Genomic DNA, 24,762 nt, shown 5'->3' with positions numbered 1-24,762 from the left:
GGCTCTTTTTAGTTGGGAGACTTTTAATTACTTTTTTATTTGCATAGAATTATAAATCTGTTTAAATTTTTACCCATTCTTGACTTAATTTTTGTATGTGGCAATTGTCAAGAAACTTTTATTTTTCTTTTAGATTATCCAATTTTGTGGGGTACAAGTTTGACCTAATAATACTCTGTATTTCCTCAGTTTGTGTATATGGCCCCTTTTCTGTTTTGAATTTTGTTAATTTGCATATTTTCTTTGATTTTGGTATGTTTGGGTAAGTGCATGTCTATCTTGTTAATTTTCTCAAAGAACCAACTCTTCATTTTATTTATTCTTTGAATTGTTCTCTTTGCTTCGATTTTATTGATTTCAGCTCTGATTTTATTGTTTCCTGCTATATACTTCTTGGTGAATTTGATTTTTTTTTATTCTAGAGCTTTCAGATAGACTGTTAAATCTCTTGTGTGAGATTTCTTCATATTCTTTATGTACTCATTTTGTGGTGTGAACTTTTTCTTAGAACTACCTTCAATGCGTCCTTTAAGTTTGGGTGTGTTGTAGATTCATTTTCATTGAATTCTGGGAGTTTTTAAATTTTGTTATTTCTTTTTTCATTCATCAGTGGTTCAAACTGATTCTTATTCAGAACTGCTTGATTACCAATATTCTTTTCTGGCTCCCTCTGAGTCTTAGGATTTGTCTTTTTTTTTTAATGCCATGAAGAATGTTGTGGGGATTTTGTTTTGTGTTGCACTGAATGTACAAATTGCTTTTGCAGACTGATAATTTCACAATATTAATTCTATTAAGTGAGAGTATAGATATCTATCATTTTCTGGTGTTGAGATATCTTTTTTCAGATATCCATATCCATGATCTCCATCTCATTCCATCTCATCATGCTGATACATGAAAGACTACAGGTTTTTGTAAGTTGTTTTGTAAGTTGACTTTACATTCTGCTTCTGTGTTGAAATTGTTGAATATTTCTACAAGCTTTCTAGTATCATATTCTGCAAATGAAGATAATTTCATTTCTTCCTCTCCTTCATTAACTTCCATTTCTGATTACTTTTTTCTCTTTATTTATTTATTTATTTATTTAAAATTTCCACCTCTTCCCTGCCTCCCTTTTCCTTCCATCTCCCCATCTCCCCAACTCTCCCTCCCTTTCTAGCCTTAAGAGCAGTCAGGGTTCCTTCACCGTGGGAAGTCCAAGTTCCTCCCCCATCCATACAGGTCTTTAAAGGTGAACATCCAAACAAACCAGGCTCCCAAAAAGTTAGTCCATGCAGTAGAATTAAATCACAATGCCATTGTCCTTGGCTTCTCAGTCAGCCTTCATTGCCAGCCACGTTGAGAGTGTCCATTTTGATCACATGCTCCATCGCTCCCAGTCAGCTGGCCTTGGTGAGCTCCCATTAGATCAGTCCAACCCTCTCAGTGAGTGGACGCACCCCTTGTGATCCTGACTTCCTTGCTCACATTCTCCCTCCTTCTTCTCCTTATTTGGACCTAGGGAGCTAAGTCCAGTGCTCCAAAGTGGGACTTTGTCTCTATCTCTATCCATTGCCAGATAAAGGTTCTATGGTGATATGCAAAATATTCATCAGTATGGTTATGGGATGATGCCAGTTCATGCACCCTCTCCTCTTCTGCCCAGAGAATATTCTGGGGATCTCTCCTTGGACCTTCGACCCCCTCTAGAATCAAGTCTCTTTCAAACCCTAAAATGGCTCCCTTAGTTGAGATATTTACTTCCCTGCTCCCATATCCATCCTTCCTCCATCCCACCCATCCCATTCTCCCAAACTATCCCGAATCCTCCCCTTCTCCCTTCTCTCTACCCAACACCTCTTACACCCACACCCAACACCCCAGACCCGTGCCCCCAAGTTTGCCTGGCAATCTTGTCTACTTTCAATATTCAGGAAGATAACTATATGATTTTCTTCAGGTTTACTTTCTTATTTAGCTTCTTTAGGATCACAAATTATAGGCTCAAAGACCTTTAATTATGGCTAGAATCCACTTATGAGTGAGTACATACCATATTCCTCTATTTGGGTCTGGGTTACCTCACTCAGTAAAGCGTTTTCTATTTCCATCTATTTGCATGCAAAATTCTAGATGTCATTGGTTTTTACCGCTGAGTAAAACTCTAGTGTATATATGTTCCACTCCTTCTTTAACCATTCTTCTATTGAGGGGCACCTAGGTTGCTTCCAGGTTCTGGCTATTACAAATAGTGCTGCTATGAACATAGTTGAACAAATGCTTTTGTGGTGTGATAGGGCATCTCTTGGGTATATTCCCAAGAGTGGAATTGCTGAGTCCTGAGGGAGGTCGACTCCCAGTTTCCTGAGAAAACCCACACTGATTTTCACAGTGGGTGCACAAATTTGCATTCCCACCAACAATGGATGAGTGTTCCCCTGCGGCGCGCATCCTGACCAGCAGGAATGAACGCCACTAAAAACGAGAATTCCTTCCCTGGTCACGTCTTTATTCGGAGCCCTTTGATTGAGGAAAATTGGGGGAAGGGAAGATAGAGCAGGGACGAGAGAAAGCTTAGAGAGAGGAAGTAGAGCCCCGAGGCAGTTGCTTTTAAACGGTGGAGAGGCTTGAACGCTGTCCTGATTGATTAATGCCATTCTGCTGGTCTGAGCATGTGCAAGCAAGGGTGCAGGCAAGGGTGCTCAGCCCCACGTGGCCAAGCCAGGTATACCTCCAAACTGCAGGACCACCTGTGCCTCCAGGTGGCTCCCAACATTCCCCTGACTCCACATCCTCTCCAGCATAGACTATCATTGGTGTTTTTGAGTTTAGCTAATCTGACCAGTGTAAAATGGTATCTCATAGTTGTTTTGATTTGCATTTCCATGATCGCTAAGGAGGTTGAGCTTAGGTGTCTTTAGGTTAGGTGTCTTTTGGCCATTCAAAGTTCTTCTGTTGAGAATTCTCTGTTCAGATCAGTACCCCATTTTTTTAATTGGGTTAATTAGAGATTTAGTGTCAAGTTTCTTCAGTTCTTTGTATATTTTGGAGATCAGACCTTTGTCTGATGAGGGGTTGGTGAAGATCTTCTCCCAGTCAGAAGGTAGCCTTTTTGTCTTACTGACAGTGTCCTTTGCTTTACAGAAGCTTCTCAGTTTCAGGAGTTCCCATTTATTCATTGTTTCTCTTATTGTCTGTGCTACTGGGGTTCTGCCTAGAAAGTGGTCTCCTGTGCCCATGTCTTGTAGACTACTTCCCACTTTCTCTTCTATCAGGCTCCAGGTGGTCAGATTAATATTGAGGTCTTTAATCTATTTGGACTTGAGTTTTGTGCATGGTGATAGATATGTATCTACTTTCATTCTTCTACAAGTTGACATCCAGTTATGCCAGCACCATTTGTTAAATATGCTTTCCTTCTTCCATTGTCTACGTTTAGCTTCCTTGTCGAAAATCAGGTGTTCATAAGTTTGTGGGTTAATATCCGGGTCTTCTATTCGATTCCATAGGTCGACTTCTTTGTTCTTATGCCAATACCAATCTGTTTTCAATACTGTTGCTCTGTAATAGAGCTTGAAGTCAGGGATGTCAATGTCTCCAGAAGTTCCTTTATTGTGTAAGATTGTGTTGATATCCTGGGTTTTTTGTTTGGTCATATAAACATGATTATTGTTCTCTCAAGGTCTGTGAAGAAATTTGATGGGATTTTGGTGGGGATTGCATTGAATTTATAGATTGCTTTTGGTAGAAATGCCATTTTTACTATGTTGATCCTTCCAGTCCAAGGGCAAGGGAGATCTTTCCATTTTCTGGTATCCTCCTCAATTTCTTTCTTCAAAGACTTTAAGTTCTTGTCAAATAGGTCTTTCACTTCCTTGGTTAGAGTTACCCCAAGATATTTTATGCTTTTTGTGGCTATTCTGAAAGGTGATGTGTCTCTGATTTCCCTCTCTGCTTCTTTATCCTTTCTGTATAGGTGGACAACTGACTTTTTGTAGTTCATCTGTATCCTGCCACATTACTAAAGGTGTAGGTACACAGGTTCCCCATTTTTCCCCGAGACACTATGCAGGGCTGTTCTGCTTCCTGGTTCCACTGCATCAGCTTGAGGGTGTAGCATAGAACTGCCCTCTCCTGTTATGTTAATTTCACCTATGGCCCAAGGGTGTATCTTAGAGAGAACTCTCCCTCTACTGTTATGGTAATTCCATCTGCAAGCAAGGTTCTCGCCTGCAGGCAAGGTTCCCAGGTCAGCTTTTCTCTGAGCCTGAGCATGCCCACCTGGCTTCCTCTTTTCTCTGTTCAGCTGCTCTCTGACCTTGGGTGCAGCCCCCTGACTTTTCTCTTTCCTTGATCCTGATGGGAGGCTGGTGTCCTTTTGCCCCACAGTATATATACCCGACTTATGCTTAATAAAGCTGACATTTGCCACTTGCTCCTTGGGAGATGAGTCCGGTCTCTTTGTGTGTGTGTCATGTGTTTAAACCATTAGGACAATCGTCCCTTCTCGTGGGCTCGAGTCAGGAAAAGCGCACGCCTGTTTCGAGGTTCGGGTGTCCACAGAAAAGTGCGGAAGCTTACAAAAGGTGTTTATCAGCTTTAGGATTTTTTTGGTATAGTTTTTGGGGTCGCTTATGTACACTATCATATCATCTGCAAATAACGAAAGTTTAACTTTTTCCTTTCCAATTCAAATCCCCTTGATCTCCTTATGTTGTCTTATTGCTATTGCTAGAACTTCAAGCACTATATTGAAGAGGTATGGAGAGAGTGGACAGCCTTGTCATGTTCCTGATTTTAGTGAAATGGCTTTGAGTTTCTCTCCATTCAATTTGAGGTTAGCTGTCGGTTTGCTGTAAATAGCTTTTATTATATTTAGGTATGATCCTTGCATCCCCAATCACTCCAACACCATTATCTTAAATGGGTCTTGAATTTTGTCAAATGTTTTTTTAGCCTCCAATGAAATGATCATATTTTTTTTTCTGTTTATCTATATGATGGATTACATTGATAGATTTGTGTATGTTGAACCAGCCCTGCGTCTCTGGGATGAAGCCTACTTGATCATAATGGATAATTTTTCTAATGTGTTCTTGGATTTGGTTTGCCAGTATTTTACTGAGAATTTTTGCATCGATGTTCATGAGTGAGACTGGCCTGTAATTCTCTTTCTTGGTTGTGTCTTTGTGTGGTTTTGGTATCAGGGTAACTGTAGCTTCATAAAAAGTGTTTAGCAATGACTCTTCTGTTTCTATATTGTGGAATACATTAAGGAGTATAGGTATTATCTCTTCCTGGAAGTTCTGGTAGAATTCTGCATTAAAACCATCTGGTCCTGGACTTTTTTTGGTAGGGAGATTTTTGATAACAGCTTCTAATTCTTTGCGACTAACAGGTCTATTTAGATTGTTCACCTGGTCTTGGTTCAACTTTGGTATACAGTACTTATCTAAAAAAATGTCCAATTCTTTAACATTTTCCAATTTTTTGGCCTACAGGATTTGTAGTAAGATCTAATGATTCTCTGAATTTCCTCTGTGTCTGTGGTTATGTCCCCCTTTTCATTTCTGATCTTATTAATTTGCATGTTCTCTCTCTGCCATTTGATTAGTTTGGCTAGGGGTTTGTCATTCTTGTTGATTTTCTCCAAGAACCAGCTTTTTGTTTCATTGATTCTTTGGATTGTTTTCTGTGTTTCTATTTTGTTGATTTCAGCCCTCAGTTTGATTATTTCCAGTCTTCTACTCCTCCTGGATGAATCTGATTCTTTTTTTCTAGAACTTTTAGGTGTGCTGTTAAATCTCCAATGTGTGCTTTCTTTGTTTTCTTTAATTGGGCACTTAGTGCTATGAATTTTCCTCTTAGCACTGCTTTCATAGTGTCTCATTGGTTTGAGTATGTTGTGTCTTTATTTTCATTAAATTCAAAGAAGACTTTAATTTCTTTCTTTATTTCTTCCTTGACCCAGGGGTGATTCAGAAGTTGACTGTTTAGCTTCCATGAGTTTGTTGGCTTCCTAGGCATAGCATTTTTGTTGAATTCTAACTTTAATCCATAGTCATCTGACACGACACAGGTGGTAACTAATATTTTTTTTGTATCTGTGGAAGTTTGCTTTGTTACCGAGTATGTGGTCAATTTTCAAGAAGGTTCCCTGAGCCGCAGAGAAGTAGGTGTATTCTTTCCTATTTGGGTGGACTGTTCTATAGATGTCTGTTAAGTCCATTTGATTCAGTACCTCCAATAATTCTCTTATTTTTCTGTTAGGTTTCTGTCTGATTGACCTGTCCTTTGGTGAGGAGAGGTGTATTGAAGTCCCTACTACTAGTGTGTGTGGTTTGATGACTGCCTTGAGTTCTAGAAGTGTTTCTTTTATATAAGTGGGTGCCTTTATATTAGGGGCACAGATATTCAGGACTGAGACTTCCTCCTGATGAATTGTTCCTCTTATGGGTCTGAAATGTCCATCTCCATGTCTTCTGATTGATTTTAGTTTGAAGTCAATTTTGTTAGATATTAGAATGGCCACACCTGCTTGTTTCTTAGGTCCATTTGCTTGGAAAACCTCCTCCCACCCCTTTACTCTGAGTAGGTGTCTATCTTTGTGGTTGAGGTGTGTTTCTTGTAAACAGCAGAATGTTGGATCCTGTTTTTGTATCGAATCTCTAAGTCTGTGCCTTTTTATAGGTGAATTGAGTCCATTGATATTAAGTGATATTAATGACCAGTGGTTGTTGACTCCAGTTATTTTCTTTTTTCTTTTTTTGGGGGGGGTAGTAGAATGTGTGTGTTTCCCTTCTTTGAGTTGTACTTGTGAAGTGTCGCTAGATGTCTGAGTTATTGTAGGCATTGTTGAAAGTGTTGAAATTGTTGAATATTTCTACAAGTTTTCTAGTGTAATACTCTGCAAATGAAGATAATTTCATTTGTTCCTCTTCTTCTTTAACTTGGATTTCTTGTTACTTTTGTACATCTTGTTCTTGTTTTCTTTGTTTGTATTCTTCTTCATCTTTTAATTATTCCTCTTCACCGTGTTCTGTACTCACATCTCATCTTTGCTTCTTTCTTCAGGTAATCTTCCTGGACTGACTCCACCCATTTATCTATATGTTATGACAGGCAGTACTTATTCTTTCTTCTGTACTCAGGTGTCCCTGATTGAGTACCATTAAAGCTAGATCAGTGTGCCATTCTTCATGACAGGCTCCTGAGGAAAAGAATCTGAGGATTAAAAGATAAGGAAGATAAGAGAGTTGGGTTCAGAGTGTCTTGCTTAAAGTATGTCTTATGCCAAATGAGCATACAAAGGGGAGAAGTTGGACTGAATCTGAACTGTGCTATTATGTACTGGAATAAAGTGATAAGGAAAATAATCAAGCAATGTTGCACTAAGAAAGCAGAATATAAAAATTGTATTCCTTTTTCTTTTTTAAATTTGTATTATTTTATTTATTTATTTATTTTAAAAACTATATTTTCTTACTTTACATTCTAATCGCAAAATCTACTCACTACCCTCCTCCCATTCCCTCCTCTTTCTCAGCCATTACATGCCATCACCTACTCTTCAGAGAGGGTAACTCTTTCTATGGGGAGTCAACAACATGTAGCACATTGCTTTAAGGCAGGACCAAGGCCCTCCCTACTATATCTAGGCTGAACAAGGTAACCCTACAAAGTGAATGGGTTCCCAACACATCAGAACAAGCATTAGGGATAAAACTTGGTCTCACTGCCAATGACTTTACTTGTGATCCAGCCATACAACTGTCACCCACATTTTGTTCTATGCTGTTTCCTTCACGGTCAGGCCAGAGGTGGTAGGTTCCCATTAGCTCAGGTAAACTGCTTCAGTGGGTATCCCCAATCACAAACTTGTCCTCTTTGCTCATATTACCACTCTTCCTCTTCTTTGACTGGCCTTTGGGAGCTCAGGCTAGTGCTCCACTGTAGATCTCTGCCTCAGCTCCTGGATATAGGTTCTATGATGACATTTAAGATCGTCATCAATCTGACTACAGGGCAAGACCAATTTGGGCACCCTTTCCACTATTTCTTAGTGTCTTAGTGGGATCGTTTTGTGGATTCCTGGGAATTTCTCTAGTGCAGTGTTTCTTACTAGCCCCATGATGGATCCCTCAATCATGAGATCTCTTTCCTTGCTCTCCATCTCTGTCCTTCCCCCATCTTGACCTTTCCATTCCCTCAAGTTTCCTCCCTCCTTTCCTTCTCTTCTCCTTCTCACTTTCTACCTTCCTTTCTCCACCAATGCCCTTGCTCCCAATTTTCTTAGGATATTTTGTCTTGTCCCCTTCCCAGGCGGATCTATGTATGTTTCTCTTATGGTTTTCCTTGTTATGTAGCTTCTCTGCGGTCATGGATAATAGGCTTGTTTTCTTTGCTTTATAGCCAGTATCCACTTATGAATGAGTACATACCATGCTTATTTTTCTGGTCTGGATTAACTCACTCAGGGTGTCCCTTTCTAGTTCCAACCTTTTGCTTCCATATTTCAAGATGTCGTTTTTTAAACACTGAATAGTACTCCATTGTATAAATATACCACATTTCCTTTATTTATTTTTCAGTTGAGGGGCATCTAAGTTGTTTTTAGGTTCTAGCTATTACAAATAATACTGTTATGAACATAGTTGATCAATTGCTCTTGTAGTCAGACCTATGAAAATTACACCCAACTCCTCAGTGTACACTCTGAAACCCAGAAGGTCCTGGACAGATTGCTCCAGACACTAAGGGAACATGGATACAAGCCCATACTACATCCAACAAAGCTTTTAACCACCATTGATGGAGAAAATAGATATTTCATGGCAAAACCAAACTTAAACAATACCTATTGACAAATCCAGCCCTACAAAAGGACTAGAAGGAAACGTCCAATCCAAGGAAGCTAACCATGCCCACGAAAATACAGGCAACAGATAACCTCACACCAGCAAATCCCAAAGAAGGGAAACGCACAAACATGACCACCAAAAAATAAAAGAAATTAACAATCAATGTTCATTAATATCTCTTAATATCAATGGACTTGATTTGTGTATAAAAAGACACAGGCTAAAAAATGGATATGAAAACAAAATCCATCATTCTGCTGAATACAAGAAACACACCTCAATCTCAAATACAGACATTGCCTCATAGTAAAGGGTTGGGAAAAGATTTTCCAATCAAATGTACCTAAGAGTCAAGCAGATATAGCTATCTGTTAGAGCCTGTATGGCTCTACTCTCACTCCCTTTAGTTACCAACATATATAACTGAATACTTTTTCCTTATCCCATATTTCTATATTTACAAGTTTTTTCTCTGATATTACTGTTCCATTTGGTTATCTAAGCACACATTACTCACGCATCCACCGATTTTTTTCTCACAGGTTCTTCAGGTCTGGTCACTTCTTCCTCGCTTTTCTGTGCATTCTCCTCCATCCTTTGTCCAGTCTCCCTCGGGGGTTCAGCAATCAGCATTCAAGGTTTCTCTCACCCTGTCCCTTCGGCTTTTCATGGAGTTCGGTGGTCAGCACCATGTTCTTTTTCGTACTTCTTGTTCTTCCTCTGGCATTCGTCTCAGGGGTTCAGTGATCAGCACCACGTTGTCTCTTTAATCTCGGAGTTCAGTGGTGCCCCACATTGCCAGCGCCATTATGTTAGAGCCCATGTGGCTCCAACATAGATAACTATTTTCCCTAAATAAACTGGTATGGAGGCACAAGGAATAATCAGACACAGCTTACATGGTCATCATGAAAGGGCATCTCAGGCTCCTTCCTCCTGAAGATCTCGCGTTTATTGTCCAAACAACTTTTATACCAACCTATAAACTGAGCAGGGGGAGGGGGACATTAGACCTGTCTTCCTAGGTAACCAGGTGAATGGCCTATTGTCATGTCCCATGTCTGTATCTCCCTGTCTGCTGAGCATGCTAGCTGTCACATAGGCTTGAATTAGCATCTCTATAAGGTATCCTCCAAATTACAAAGGGAGAAGCAGCAAACATCCTGACTTTTTTAGGCTGAGACAGCTTGTCTGCAGAGCTATGGGACCGCCTTGGGTGGGCCTCTATGGCTTCAGAGCCTGACAGACACACGATATAGAAATATGGGCCTATAGCTCTCTTACTATCTAACAAAATATACTTCAAACTGAAACAGATCATAACAGATGGAGAAGGACATTTCATTCTCATCACAAAAAAATCCATCAAGATAAAGTCTCAGTCTTGAACATCTATGCCCATTTTCTTTATATAAGGACCTCAAGAAAGCTTGGGATAGTCTGTCTCACAACACAACCACAATTTTTATTTTTAAGTGATAGTAATTCTTAAATATTTTTATTTTTTCGTTTTTGTTCATATATGTGTGTGTGACAAGCTTATTACTGCATTGTAATAAATGTGAAACATGCTAACATATAATATATTCATATACAATGTATTTTGCTTGTAATTAGTTACTATTACATAATTTTTTCTTCTACCACTTTTGCTGTTTACCTTCTTATTCCAAAATATTCTTCCTTCGATTCAGATGTCTTTTAAAAGGTTTTGGTGACTCAATGATTACAATAAGGGTTAATTTTCAATAGCATGTACACTGAAAGTCGCTTGCAGGAGCACAGCACCCTACCTGTGTATTCACTGCTAAATGAAATGTTTCTTCCTTCTGTAATAATTAAGACTTTCTTATAATTCCTCAAAAAGACAGGACCACATGAGCCATTCTCTTCCTCATAGTGGAGTGTTTCTGGGTCATAGCTTATGCAGTTCTTTGGTAGGAAATTTGACATTTGGCATTTTTAGATTGCAATGGCCTCCTATGTCCTAGAAGGTGGCTGTTCCCATGTCTCTAGCAGTTCATTTTGACTCTAAATTTTTTAAGATATTATTTTAATTATTTGAATATATGTATGTCTGTGTGTGGGTTTGTTAACATGAGTGCAATGTACACAAAGGCCAGAAGAGTATGTTTGATCCCTTTGATCTGGAACTGCAGGCAGTTTTAAGCTACCTGACATGATGCTGGGAGCTGAACTCGGGTCTTCTGCAAGAGCAGCATATGCTCCAAACAGCTGAGTCTTCTCTCTGTCCCTAGTGTGAGTTTATTTTGATGAATATTCATTGAAAATTAAGCAAAAAACTTGCCACCAGGAAGATGGTCAGAATCTATTAAGAAAGTAGTGATGGTTTTATACATGTTTTGTAACCAATCTCATGGAGGGAAAATATATTTTATTTGTATTATAGTCTCTTGGTACAAATGGATTTATGAAAAGAAGTGTCACTTGGTGTCAGAATGAAGAATGGAAGAGAATTCGTACATTGTTGTCTCCAACCTTCTCCAGTGGAAAACTGAAGGAGGTAAGAAAGTGGAGGACTTATCACTATAAATGTAAATGACTATGTCTGAGGACAGGTATAGTAATATCATACTCATCACAGTCCGTTGAGCATAATATTCTTCAGAATGGCTTTAGTTCTTTCTAGATCTTACACAGACCATTAAAATATGTGACTGGCCTTTCATAATTTCAAAAGCCTTGTTATGTTGGGACTCAGAACCTTACATTAACAACAGACTGTGTTGTGCTTTGTGCTTAGATGTTTCCCATCATCCAACATTATGGAGATTCACTGGTGAAACACATTGGTCAGAAGGCAGAGAAAGGCAAGCCTGTTAACATGAAGGAGTGAGTAGTGATGAATGCATTTTCTGGGGCCTATTTGCCTCATCTAGAGATCTCCCCAGCCTTCCAGGCAGCTAGTATTCTCTGTGTTAATTATTCCAGAACAATATTCCCCATGTTGAATTAACCCAGAGCTAGAGTAAATGTGGGGTGTGATATTACACAGCTGTGAAATATTTCAGAAAGGCAAACTACCAAATTACCTTGGTTAACACAGTTTCACTCCCCTGCTGTGTACATGAAACAATATTAGATTAACTGTTGTCATCCTGCATATTTTGGAAGACAAACTAAATATCTTAGAAAGAGCATAATCTGAGGACAACTACAGTTGTGTAGATTAGTAACTGTGGGAGGAGAGTGTATATGGAACATTCTCAGGAGTTGGTTTGGCTAAGAGTGTTACAGATTGTAACATTGAACAATCTAAAATCATAGTTTTTGTTGAGGTACATAGAAAAATATCAAAAGGAAAAAAATCTTCTTCCACATTTCCATCAAACTCAAAAGCAAGAGGCTTCCAGAAGTGGAGAATTTAGTAAAACCCTGTTATCTTATGATGACATTGAAGTGATAATCTTAGGCTGTCCTGAGGATACTAAATACAAACCATCAATAACTCTAATGTACTAAAAACTTGGTGTGTCTATTTTTATATCTACTTATAAACATCCTTAGTTCCTATATCACACAGGATGACTTCCTCTAGTTTATCACAGTTTTCAAGAGTCTGAGTAGTTTGCATGCTTTTTGAGTTCAAGACAGGGTCTCCGTGGGTCACATACTAACTCCTGTTTCTTGACTCAGGATCTTTGGAGCCTATAGCATGGATGTGATTACCAGCACCTCATTTGGAGTGGAGGTGGATTCCCTCAACAATCCCCAGGATCCTTTTGTGAGAAACACCAAAAAACTTTTAACATTTGACATTTTCAATCCATTGCTTTTCTCTACAGGTATATATTGTTTTTCAACTATATTAAGATATTAGACATATTTTAATAAACCTATAACGCAAATGATTTCTCATAGTGTATACATAAACCCTTGCCTCCCCCATCTTGCTTTCACTCTCATATGATCTGGTTCTCTTATCACCCATTGCATTTTCACAACACATGTGTTTATCCATCATTGTCACATAGTTTATATTTTTTGATAAGTGTTGGATGATCATGGCAATTTTGTCTATCATGTACTAAACTCATGATTTATATTTACACATTTACATACATTAATTCATTCCTCCATCTCTTGAACTAAAGTTAATTTAATGTCATCTGCTTCAAATGTTTCTGATTTTTTGTTATGACAGATTATTTATTTTAAGAGTAGGTGTAGAAATCTCTATCACATCTGTGGAATGAAGGTGAATTCCCTCAACAACCCCAGGATTTCTTTGTGAAAAATACCAGAAAGCATTTAACCTTTTGTCTTTTATCTATAGATATGTAGGGTATTTTTTAAGTCTATCAATATTCTTAATTTTCTTTTAGTTAGCATATAAAGTAAAAATACTCATGGCATACACACACGCATACACAAGCACACACACACACACACACTACAATACACTATATTCTCTCTCATGTCACAATTGAATATTCTGCCCCAATATCCTACTTTATCTTTGCGTATTGTACATGCTTTTATCAGTTTTGGTGCATGATTAATGTTGAGTTGTTAAATATGAAAAAAATATGATTTCTGCCTTTGAGCCTATTTATGTCAGGATTTATATTTATACATTTACATGTACCAAACAATCCCTCCATCATTGGAATAAAATTGAAATGAATGTAATTTAATTCTTTTATATTACTTATTTCCTACTGTCTATATTTTCCTCATTCTCTTTTCCTTAAAAACTACCTTAGTATTGTTTTTCCCCTCTAGACTCTTGAATGTATTTATCTTTTTCTTGAGGATGAAGTATTCCTTCCAGTATGTTCTGTAACATGGCTAAAATCATTTAGTCTGACTTATCCTAAATAATATTTCTTTCTCCTTTGATTATTATCAATAGTTTGTTGGTATGTTAATCTTTTTCAGCAGGTCTTGATTTTCAAAAACTGAAATGCATCTCTCTAAGTCCTCCGATCTTACATGGTTTGCATTGAGAATTCAGCTGTGACACTGATGGATCTATCTTGATCTGTGACTTGGTCCTTCCCTCTTGCTTGTTTCAGTACACTTTCTTTATTCTGTGTGTTGTGAACTTTTACCTTTAAAACAACATAGGATGTTCCTTTTCTGCTCTTGCCTATGTGATGCTCTCTCTACACTTTTGTTTCTACATGTATCTCTTTCTTAAGTTTGGGTAATTTTCTTCTATGTTCTTATTAGGAATGTCTTATATGACTTTGACATGAAAAATCTTCTCATTTTTCTATGCTGAAACTCACAGACATTTTCTTGATCACCCAAAAGCCTTCACAAGTTTTACCTACCCTCTTGATCAAATTGATCAATAACCATTACTGAATGGTCCTATTTCTCTGTCTTGTTTCTTGGTCCTCATCTCTTCTCATATGTATTACTCATTTTATCTTTGATGTTTTCCACTGAATCTTATAGTTGAATTAATAATTTTTTTACTTCTGTCATCATCTCATTGTTGTCTCCCTTCTGTATTCTATCTTTTGATGAGATTCTATTTTAATATGTTGCCTTAATTTCCTTAATTCTTTCAGTATTTATTGTTTTCTTGGAATTATTCAGAAGATAGGAATGTGTTATTTGAATTTTTTGAACAAATTTATAATCATTTTGATTTCTAATCTGGAGTTATGTCTGCTTATGTTTTTAAGAGTTGCTATTAACTTAATAATTATTGAAGGAAAATTGGTTTGGTTTTTCATCTTACTAGTGCTATACTGCTGAGATTTTTCTGTCTGTGTTTGCGTTAGAAGTTAAGTTTTCTTGATGATTTAATTCATATCATCTTTCTTCCTTCAGTGGGAGTGTTTTGTGTTAAAGAAAGTCTAGGTTTAATTATGGTTGAGATGAGTTTTATTCCGTTGGCCTTGTGTTCACGGCTCCATGATCTCCACTCAGTCATTCTCAGTCAGTTGATCAATGTCTTCCACATGAGTTATTATCCATCAGTAAGATTGTATGAAAATATACTAATAGTTCATTAAGAAGCTAGCTTTAGAAATTCTTTAAGTTCCAAATGTTTTAGCAACTAAGGCATCTCAGTTCTCTCTCTACTATTTAGCTATTTGTACTATAAGTGAGAAAAGGGGGGAAGAAAAGTAAGAACTAAACTTTGGAGGAAGTAGTGACTAGTTGAATGTTTCCTAGTAGGAAGGAGAGGAGGTATGAGTATATAGAAAAGAAAAGGTAGAGACAAGAAAAAGATGGGAAAAGGCGTGGAAATTTTGTTTTTGTAATTCTTGACCTACTTAGCTTAAGAGCAAGATTCTTCTTCAAACACAAGGCCCAGGGATGGAACGTTGTGATATGATGCTTGGCTAGCATGTCTAATGCTGCTTACTTCAACACAACAATGAAAATTTTGCTTATTTTATTCAGATTATATTTAATAATTGAGTCTGCTCCTCAAACATGTGATTCTCCACCTCAGCACTCAGAGGAATGTAATACTGACTATGCCAGAACTCATGGTTGCAGTTTGTGTATACTTGTATATTGATGCTGTACCCTGGTAGCCATACAAACCTGCCTTTTGGTTATCGTCAATGAGGAGTGGTGAAGATGAAGAGAACAAGCTATCATGGTCTCTTTTTTAACTTAATAGGAAATATTTTCTCTGTAAATGTCTGTGAAAACTCTTCGTTTTTATATACAATTTTTTAGGTTAAGAGAATTCCCTGAACATACAATTTTATGAGAAAATTGGACAGGAAGGTTTATTGGAGACGCTGTCCTAAATTTTCAGATTACTTCATTCAATGTAGTTGTGTACAATTTGATTTTATTCTATTTGTACCTCTTTGGATAGCATGCTTCAAGGTATCATGTTTCTGCATCAAGGTGAAAGTGTTTTCTTGATGAAGTCTCTAATAGTATGTATAAGTCACATTTGATACAATTTTATTTTGCATGACATTTTCTGATATAACTAAGAAGATTGCCTTTAAAATTAATTCGGATGCCGTCTGTAATTTTGTAAGTTTTGGACATTCCTGTGAAGAATTGGTTTTGGTTTTCTGTAAATATTTTAGTAGAAGTCCATACTAAATTCCTGTGGAGAAAATGGATTTTTTCAATATGTTTTTATTAAAACTTTAACATCTTTACACTGACAAGGATATATTTCTCTTCCAGTTATGTTTGGTTGTATGTTAGGTTTGTAGGTCCTGACACTCTAGGCAATATTTGTGTGGTCTTACTCTCCTGTCCAAGTTATCCTGCAGACGAGAGAGAAAATGATATAGGAGACAAAGGAGTCAAGAACATTACAAGAATACTTACAGAATCAAATAACCTGAGTTCATAGGAGCAGATAGGAACTGAACTGCCAATGAGAATGCCTGTATGGGACTGATCTATGCACTCTGCATGTATGTTACAGTTGTATAGCATGATCCTCTTGTGGTACTTCTATCAGTAGGAACAAGGGCTGTCTCCAACACTTTTACTGACTTTTGGGACCCTACTCCTCATACTGGGTCACTTTGCCCAGCCTTAATGTATAGGGAGGTGCTTAGTCTTACTACAACTTTATAAGCCTGGTTTTGTTGACAGTCATGGGAGACCTGTCTTTTAAACAGAAAAGTAGGTGGAGTGGATTGAGAGGTGTGAACAAGGAGTGGGGTGCGGTATTGGGAGGACAGAAATGAGGAGATACTACAAACAGGATATAAAATAAATAAATAAATTTATTTTAAAGATTTAACATATTAAGGTGTGATGAGCTTCATATATATTACAATTCTATTTTTTAGCTTTTTTTCTGCCAATTTTGTTTCTGTCACTTGATTTGATTGTTTTATTTTTTATTTATACAGCTTTTAACTGTAACATTGATGAATAACATTGATGAATAAAGTAACTGCGAATAGATTAAGTTAACATTTTCGTCATGGTGTTTTTTTCTCTATAGCACTCTTTCCATTCCTTAAAGGACTATATGACAAACTTAATATCTGCATTCTTCCTAATCATGCTACAAGTTTTTTACAAAATTTTGTGAATAAAGCTAAAAAAGATCGACTGGAAGATAACCAGAAGGTAAAATGTCTTAAAAATTCATTTCAAATTCAAAGCACTTCTGTCACATGTCACACATTCTCTATGGAAAGTCTCATTAAGATATTTGATGAATTCATTCTGTTTAATCTGCGTTGTGGCTTGCCATCAAGTTGGGAAATTTCTTTGAGCATTGAGAATGCCACTCGAATAAAACAGCTTTGTCTAATGAGACCAATACATGGCGGAAAGTTACTGTCAGTAAGATGCCGAAGAATCAGTATCTAAGCAAATTTTTATTGCTCTGGGTATTTGGAATATTTGCACATAATCACATAAAATCCAGCAATGAGCTCCAGAAACAGCAGTCAATAAATATGGGATGTTGTTTAAGAATAGGTTAAGCAAACAACAGGTTGATATTCAGGACTTTTTGCTAAACAAATACATATGACAGAAAAAGAAACTGACAACCATCCAATCAGGGGTCTGTCATCAGTACCTTCAGATGATCAGAATGAGGAAAAGCCCTGAGAAAAGGTGTTGGACATGGCACCATGATACTAGAGTATGACAGACTTTTTGTTCTCCAAAATTTGTAGATAACAATTTTTGTAACCAGTGATTTAGGCAAACTTAACCATAGACTGGCCTTAAATAAGTCATTATTCATAAAAAGAATTTAAGGTCTCCATTTCATATTCATTTTTGACTTAACTATGCAACTTCTGACTTTGATATTTCTGTCTCCTTTCAGCGTCGAGTGGATTTTCTTCACCTGATGTTAAACTCCCAGAATTTGAAAGACGTGCGGTACCATAAAGGTAATAAAGGATGGTTTGCTGTCTAAAGAAAAGCACAGTGGGAGAGATTTGTTTTTGAAATGTAGACAGGGTCACTTAAGCAGAGAAGGCCTCCTGTTAAATTGCAATGAAACACAGACATGTATTTAAAAAGCAGCAGCCTGAGGAACTTTCTAAAATCATGGAGTATCAGCAAAAAGAAAATACCAAAGTTATTATACCTTCCATCTATTACAGAAAAGCTACAATCATGCATTCTCAACAGCATAAATGCCTAAACAAGACCTAAATTGTCGCAACAACAGCTGACATTCCAACATAGATGGGGAAAATCTCATGAAAACCCATCTTAGATCAAGAGATACAGATCGATAATAACTGCTGAGAGAGAGATAATTAGTTTTTCCCAGGGATGAGTCCATGATTGTTTATCCAATACCAAATGGTCAACCTAGAAACAAATACAAAAAGGCAAGGCAAAACTGAGCAGACTCAGCACGTTGTATTTATATGATTTTTTATTTCTATATTAATAAAACTTCTTAAAGAATTGGTGCTAAATTTGAGGGGAAAAAGTGTTGCCTTGGAATGGGAGGAGGGAGGAGAGAATAGAAGAAATGAAATAATATTTGAATTAAAAAATTAAAATCTGAAGTTCTATTTTGATTATATCTTTCACATCCCAAAAGCCTTCAATAATATGGGGTCACCTGCATCAGTCAAAAGCTGAGTCTCAGCCTCATAAAGAGCCACTGAATCAGAACCTTTACCTGCAAATCTGTTTTCACAGCATCCAAACAGGAAGTACAGTCTCAAAATAATACCCTCACTACAGCAGACCCTTCATTGGAAGTGTGTGTTCTCTAGCTTAAGCGACTGTGGAAATGTATTTTTCCTTTTACAATAATATAGTTCATTAAAGAAGAAAACCAGTATTTATAACATGCTTCCTCTCTAATGTTTTACTCACTGTGTTTGGATTTAGTATTTCAGAGTAATGTTTCCGTTCATACATTAGTACTACAAAGTTTTTTGGAAGCTTTTATTATTAAATCCCATTGTTAATTGCATATTTGAAGTCAGTAACAAATTTTGGTACTTTTTATTTTTTTATACTTTTACATAATTAATTTATTTATTTATTAAAAATTTCCACCTCCTCCCCGCCTGCCTTTTCCCTCCCCCTCCCCACCTCCCTCTTCCTCTCTAGTCCTAAGAGTAGTCAGGGTTCTCTGCCCCGTAGGAAGTCCAAAATCCTCCTCCCTCCATCCAGATATGTAAAGGTGAGTATCCAACAAACCAGACTCCCTCAAAGTCTGTCCATACAGTAGAATCAAAACCCAGTGCCATTGTCCTTGGCTTCTTAGTCAACCCTCATTGACAGCCACATTCAGAGGGTCCATTTTGATCACATGCTCCATCACTCCCAGTCCAGCTGGCCTTGGTGAGCTTCCATTAGATCAGTCCCACGGTCTCAGTGGGTGGACACACCCTTCGTGATCCTGACTTTCTTGCTCATGAACAATTTCTAAATTTAAGCATTGTGATCATATTCTTTCCATCTCCCAAAGCCTTCCAGATCTCCATACCTACCCAACTATATTTTTTCATAAGAGCAAATAAAAAACCAATGTAAGAACAAAATTCTCCAAAATCAATGAAATAAATAAAACTATACCAAAAAATCAAACACCAAATTAACCAAATCAAAGCATGCATGTGCACGCACACACACACAAACACACACACACACACACACACACACACACACACACAAATTCACTCACAAATTGAGGTGTCCATTACATGTTGGACATCTACTCACGAACATGAGGCCTGCTCTGAATTAGTTAATATGCTCAGTATCATTCTACTGAAGGAAACTGATATTCTATCCCCCAACAGGACAATTCAGTTATTAACCTTTTCAACAATAGCTAGATTTTTATTTTTTCATTCATATTTTTAATGTAACAAAATAGACTATAGTAAGATAAAACAAAAACTAACATATCAAAATTGGGGAAGACTAGTCAACAGGAAAAAAAAATCCTAAGAAAATACACAAGAGTCAGAGAACCACTTTTTTGCACACTCAGGAATACCACAAAAACACAAAACTGGGAGCCTTAATGCATGAACAGAAGAACTAGTGGAGACCCATGGAGGACCTATCCATGCTGCCTCAGGCTATGTGAGTTCTATGAGCATTGTTCATGTTGATTTTCAGGGCCTTGTATTCTTGGTATTTACCATCTCCGCTGGCTCTTATAATTTCCTAACTTCTTTTTGATGAAATTTGCTGAGTCTTGAGGAGAGGTATTTAGTGGAGACATCCCATTTAGAGCTGAATATTCCAAAAACTGTCACTCTCTGTCTAATATCTGGTTATGGTTCTCTACATTTGTTCCTACATGCTGCTGGAGGCGGCTTCTCTGAAGATGACGGATCAAGGCACTGATCTACAAGAATAGTGAAATATCAATAAGTCAATTTATTGCTTTTTTTACACCATTATTATTGGATTTTGCCCTTGATCCCCAGCCTATCTATTCTCAGGTTGTTGGTCAATTGAACAGTGCCAAGTCTTGGTTCCATCTCAAGAAGTAGGTCTTAAGTCAAATGAGTTATTAGTTTTTAATCCCACAAATATTATACCACATTGTTCTGCATGTCTTGCAGGCAGAATATCATTACAGAAAAGTGCATAGTACCTTATTGTATCAAATATTGAAGAATAAAATAGGTGAAGTTTCTATGTAGGCATCAGTCTTGGTAATTGACACACAATGTCAAATTTTATTTTAGCTCTTTCTGATATGGAGATCACGGCCCAATCAATCACATTTATTTTTGCTGGCTATGAGACTACAAGTACTACTCTTTCCTTTATTATGTATTTGCTGGCAACTCATCCTGATGTCCAAAAGAAACTCCAGCGTGAGATTGATTTAGCCCTACCCAAGAAGGTGAGTTGATAGACTTGGAGACAGAGGGGAAAGGTGAACCCTCAACAAGAAAATAGTTCCATACTTGCATTTGGAATAATAGTTAGTACAGTAAGAACTGATCCTTTCAGCAATAGTGTCTGAATATTAGGCAGAGGGAAAATATGTGTGCAGAAAAACTAATCTCTGTAAATCTGTAGAGCCTGTAACATCCACTATTTCTAACTACATAACACAGTCTAAACCATGCATAAAATCTCTTTAGATTATTAATGATAAGTGTCAGACAAGTATTTTCTTTAAACTTTAAAATACCTATATCTTAACTAAAATCCCTAAACTTACATACCTATATCTGTTTTTCATGTACATATATAAAATGTGAGTAAGCCAGAAGATGGCCTCAGATTCCCAGGAACTAGAGCTCTAGGAATTATGCTCACCATGTGGGTACTGTGAACTGAGCCTGCACCCTCTGCAAGAATCTTCAATGCTATTAACCACTGAGACATTCCCCTAGAACCTCAAACAAGTAACCTGATACCTCTATTATTATTAGTGGATATACTATGGTCTGTCTGCTGTTAATGGACCCTTGCCTTGTCTCTGCTGGGCAGGCTGATTCAGCTATTCTCATTATTGCTCTCTAATCACATAATTCAGTTTGAACAAAGCAGATCATGGCGGCCTTCAACCTACACTGTTCACCTCTACATTATGGTAGCTTCAGTGTCTCACAATGTGACAGTACATATCATATAAGCTGTTTTTCTCATCTATGCCCAAAATTGGATGCAATGAGGTGTGAGGTACCTACTGTGGGACAATGTTTTTATCCTGTAAACATTCGTTTCTTGTATTTGTTTAATAAATTGCTGATTGGCCAGTAGCCAGGCAGGAAGTATAGGTGGGGCAATAATAACAGGAGAATTCTGGGAAGAGGATTCTGCAGTCTGCAGTCGTGACCGAGCCACAGAAGAAGCAAGATATGACTGCCTTCCCAAAAAAGGTACCAAGCCATGTGGATAACTCAAACAAGAATTATGGGCTAATGTAAGTTATAAGAATTAGGAAATAAGAAGCCTGAACTAATGGGCCAATCAATAACTAATGAAGACTTCTGTGTGATTTGTTTGGGACTTAACAACTGCAGGAATGGGGCAAGAGAAAAACCTCAGTCAACAAGGTACCTATATTCTGGGACCAGCTATGTTGTCAGTGAAGTGCACTCAAAGAATCTTCAGACCTCATATTCACCCTCTGCTTTTGTTTCATTAAGGCAATGTAACAAATACCATGATCTAAAACAACAACGGGAAGTAAACAATTACTTCAGCTTATAGTCTTCATAGTCTATCACTGAGAAAAGTCAATAAAGGAACTCAGGACAGGAGCTTGGAGACAGGACTGCTTGCCACTCCACTCAGCATTACTTCTGACCAAGGTGCTCCCTCACAGCCAATAAAGCACAGCAGGGACTATGGAGGATGCTGGCTGCTCTTTGGTCCACTCATTGACCATAATTTAGATGTTCTCCTACAACCCAAGTTTATTCTATAAGGATACAGTACCACTTGCAATTGGCAGGACCTTGCTACATCAATGAACCATCCAGACAACTCTCCCAGATACATACAAACAAATCTAATCTAGTAATTCCTATTCTTTCATATAGACCTCCTTCTTAGGTGACTCTAGGCTGTGGGATATTGGAAGTTAAAGATTTATTAGAACACCGTTTTAAGCACCAATGGAAGTACTCTATCAAGAAGTAAGCATGGAGCTATTTGGACTTTTAACTTATTTATACATTACGTAATATATAGAGATTATATAATATAACTGTTGTGTACCTACTTTCTCCAAATTGAAACATTGCCCATTGGAGAGAGGAGAGAGGTTCAGAAGGCTTAAGAAGTAAGTTATAGAGAATTTCCAGGCTCAAGGAGCTTATGGAAACTATGAGATTCACAAGACCCCTCCCAAGTTTGTGAAAGCAGCAAAAGCTGCTGGGGAGAAAAAAGTTCTCTGGTGGAGCCACCTGCAATTTCAGGCAGGGAGATCCCAGGATGCATATTTTCTGAATCATCCCTCACACTTTGGGTGGAGTTTTGACTGATACAGCGAACTTTGAGTTTTCTTTCTTTTTTTTATTAATTTATAAAAGTTTCCACTTCCACCCCTCCTCCCAATACCCTCCCACTCCCCCCACTCCCTCTCCTCCTCCCTCTCCAGTCCTAAGAGCAGTCAGGGTTTCCTGCCCTGAGGGAAGTTCAAGTTCCTCCCCTCTTCCTCCAGGTCTAGGAAGGTGAGCATCCAACAGACTAGGATCCCAAAAAGCCAGTACATGCAGAGGAAACAAGTCCCAGAGCCATTATCAATGGCTTCTCAGACAGTCCCCATGTCAGCCACATTCAGAGAATCCAGTTTGATCACATGCTCTGTTCAGTCCCAGTACAGCTGGCCTTGGTGAGCTCTCATTCGATCAGTCCCCTTGCATCAGTGGGTGAGCTCACCCCTCACGATCCTGATTTCCTTGATCATGTTCTCCCTCCTTCTGCTCCTCATTTGGACCTTGGGGGCTCAGTCCAGTGCTGCAATGTGGGTCTCTGTCTCAATCTCCATCCATTGTCAGATGAAGGTTCCCTCTGATCCTGACTTCCTTGCTCACATTCTCCCTCCTTCTGCATCTCATTTGGACCTAGGGAGTTAAGTCCAGTGTTCCAATGTGTGTCTCTGTCTCTATCTCCATCCATCGCCAGATGAGGGTTCTATGGTGATATGCAAAATATTCGTCAGTATAGTTATGGGCCGAGGCCAGTTAAGGCAACCTCTCCTCTGCTATCCAGGGAACAACCTGGGAACTCTCCTTGGACCTGGGAACCCCTCTAGAATCAAGTATCTTGCAAACCCTAAAATGACTCCCTTAGTTGAGATATATACTTCCCTGCTCCCATATCCATCCTTCCTCCCTCCCACCCATCCCATTCCCCTAAGCTTTCCCCAATCCTCCCCTTCTCCCTTCTCTCTAACCCTTTCCCCTTCCTTCCTGCCACACCCCCGGGCACCAAAGGTTGCCTGGCAATCTTCTCTACTTCCAATATCCAGGAAGATTACTATATGATTTTCTTCAGGTTCACCTTCTTATTTAGCTTCTCTAGGATCACGAATAATAGGCTCAAAGACCTTTAATTATGGCTAGAATATACTTATGAGTGAGTACCTACCATATTCCTCTTTTTGTGTCTGGGTTACCTTATTCAGTAAAGCGTTTTCTATTTCCATCTATTTGCATGCAAAATTCAAGATGTCATTGGTTTTTACTCCTGAGTAAAACTCTAATGTATATATGTTCCACACCTTCATTAACCATTCCTATTGAGGGGCACTTGGGTTGTTTACAGGTTCTGGCTATTACAAATAGAGCTGCTATGAACACAGTTGAACAAATGCTTTTGTGGTATGATAGGGCATCTCTTGGGTATATTCCCAAGAGTGGAATTGCTGGGTCCTGAGGGAGGTTGACTCCCAGTTTCCTGAGAAACCGCCACACTGATTTCCACAGTGGCTGCATAAGTTTGCATTCCCACCAACAATGGATGAGTGTTCCCCTGACTCCACATCCTCTCCAGCATAGACTATCATTGGTGTTTTTGAGTTTAGCTAATCTGACCAGTGTAAAATGGTATCTCAAAGTAGTTTTGATTTGCATTTCCATGATCGCTAAGGAGCTTGAACATGACCTTAGGTGTCTTTTGGCCATTTGAAGTTCTTCTGTTGAGAATTCTCTGTTCACATCAATACCCCACATTTTAATTTGGTTCATTAGAGATTTAGTGTCTAGTTTCTTAAGTTCTTTGTATATTTTACAGATCAGACCTTTGTCTGATGAGGGGTTGATGAAGATCTCCCAGTCAGAAGGTAGCCTTTTTGTCTTACTGACAGTGTCCTTTACAGAAGCTTCTCAGTTTCAGGAGGTCCCATTTATTCATTGATTCTCTTATTGTCTGTGCTACTGGGGTTCTACCTAGGAAGTGGTCTCCTGTGCCCATGTCTTGTAGACTACTTCCCACGTTCTCTTCTATCAGGTTCAAAGTGGTCAGATTAATGTTGATGTCTATAATCCATTTGGACTTGAGTTTTGTGCATGGTGATAGA

At 38.1% G+C, this 24,762-nt stretch overlaps 1 protein-coding gene across 1 annotated transcript in view; it reads left to right on the top strand.

Moving 5' to 3' along the window:
• Positions 1-11,262: 11,262 nt before the first annotated feature.
• LOC148123122 (cytochrome P450 3A14-like) overlaps positions 11,263-24,762 on the top strand; it is a 29,750-nt gene continuing 16,250 nt past the window's right edge. Inside the window, exons 1-6 of the mRNA XM_087903431.1 lie at positions 11,263-11,370; positions 11,611-11,699; positions 12,504-12,652; positions 16,768-16,895; positions 17,611-17,677; positions 20,465-20,625. Of these exons, the coding sequence (XP_087759557.1) occupies positions 11,278-11,370; positions 11,611-11,699; positions 12,504-12,652; positions 16,768-16,895; positions 17,611-17,677; positions 20,465-20,625 (687 nt within the window). The 5' untranslated portion in view covers positions 11,263-11,277. The remainder of the gene's footprint in view (positions 11,371-11,610; positions 11,700-12,503; positions 12,653-16,767; positions 16,896-17,610; positions 17,678-20,464; positions 20,626-24,762) is intronic.

Source organism: Myodes glareolus, chromosome 2 (assembly GCF_982192425.1).
Source record: "Myodes glareolus chromosome 2, mMyoGla1.1, whole genome shotgun sequence".
Taxonomy (NCBI): domain Eukaryota; kingdom Metazoa; phylum Chordata; class Mammalia; order Rodentia; family Cricetidae; genus Myodes; species Myodes glareolus.
This window is presented reverse-complemented; position numbering and strand designations above follow the sequence as displayed.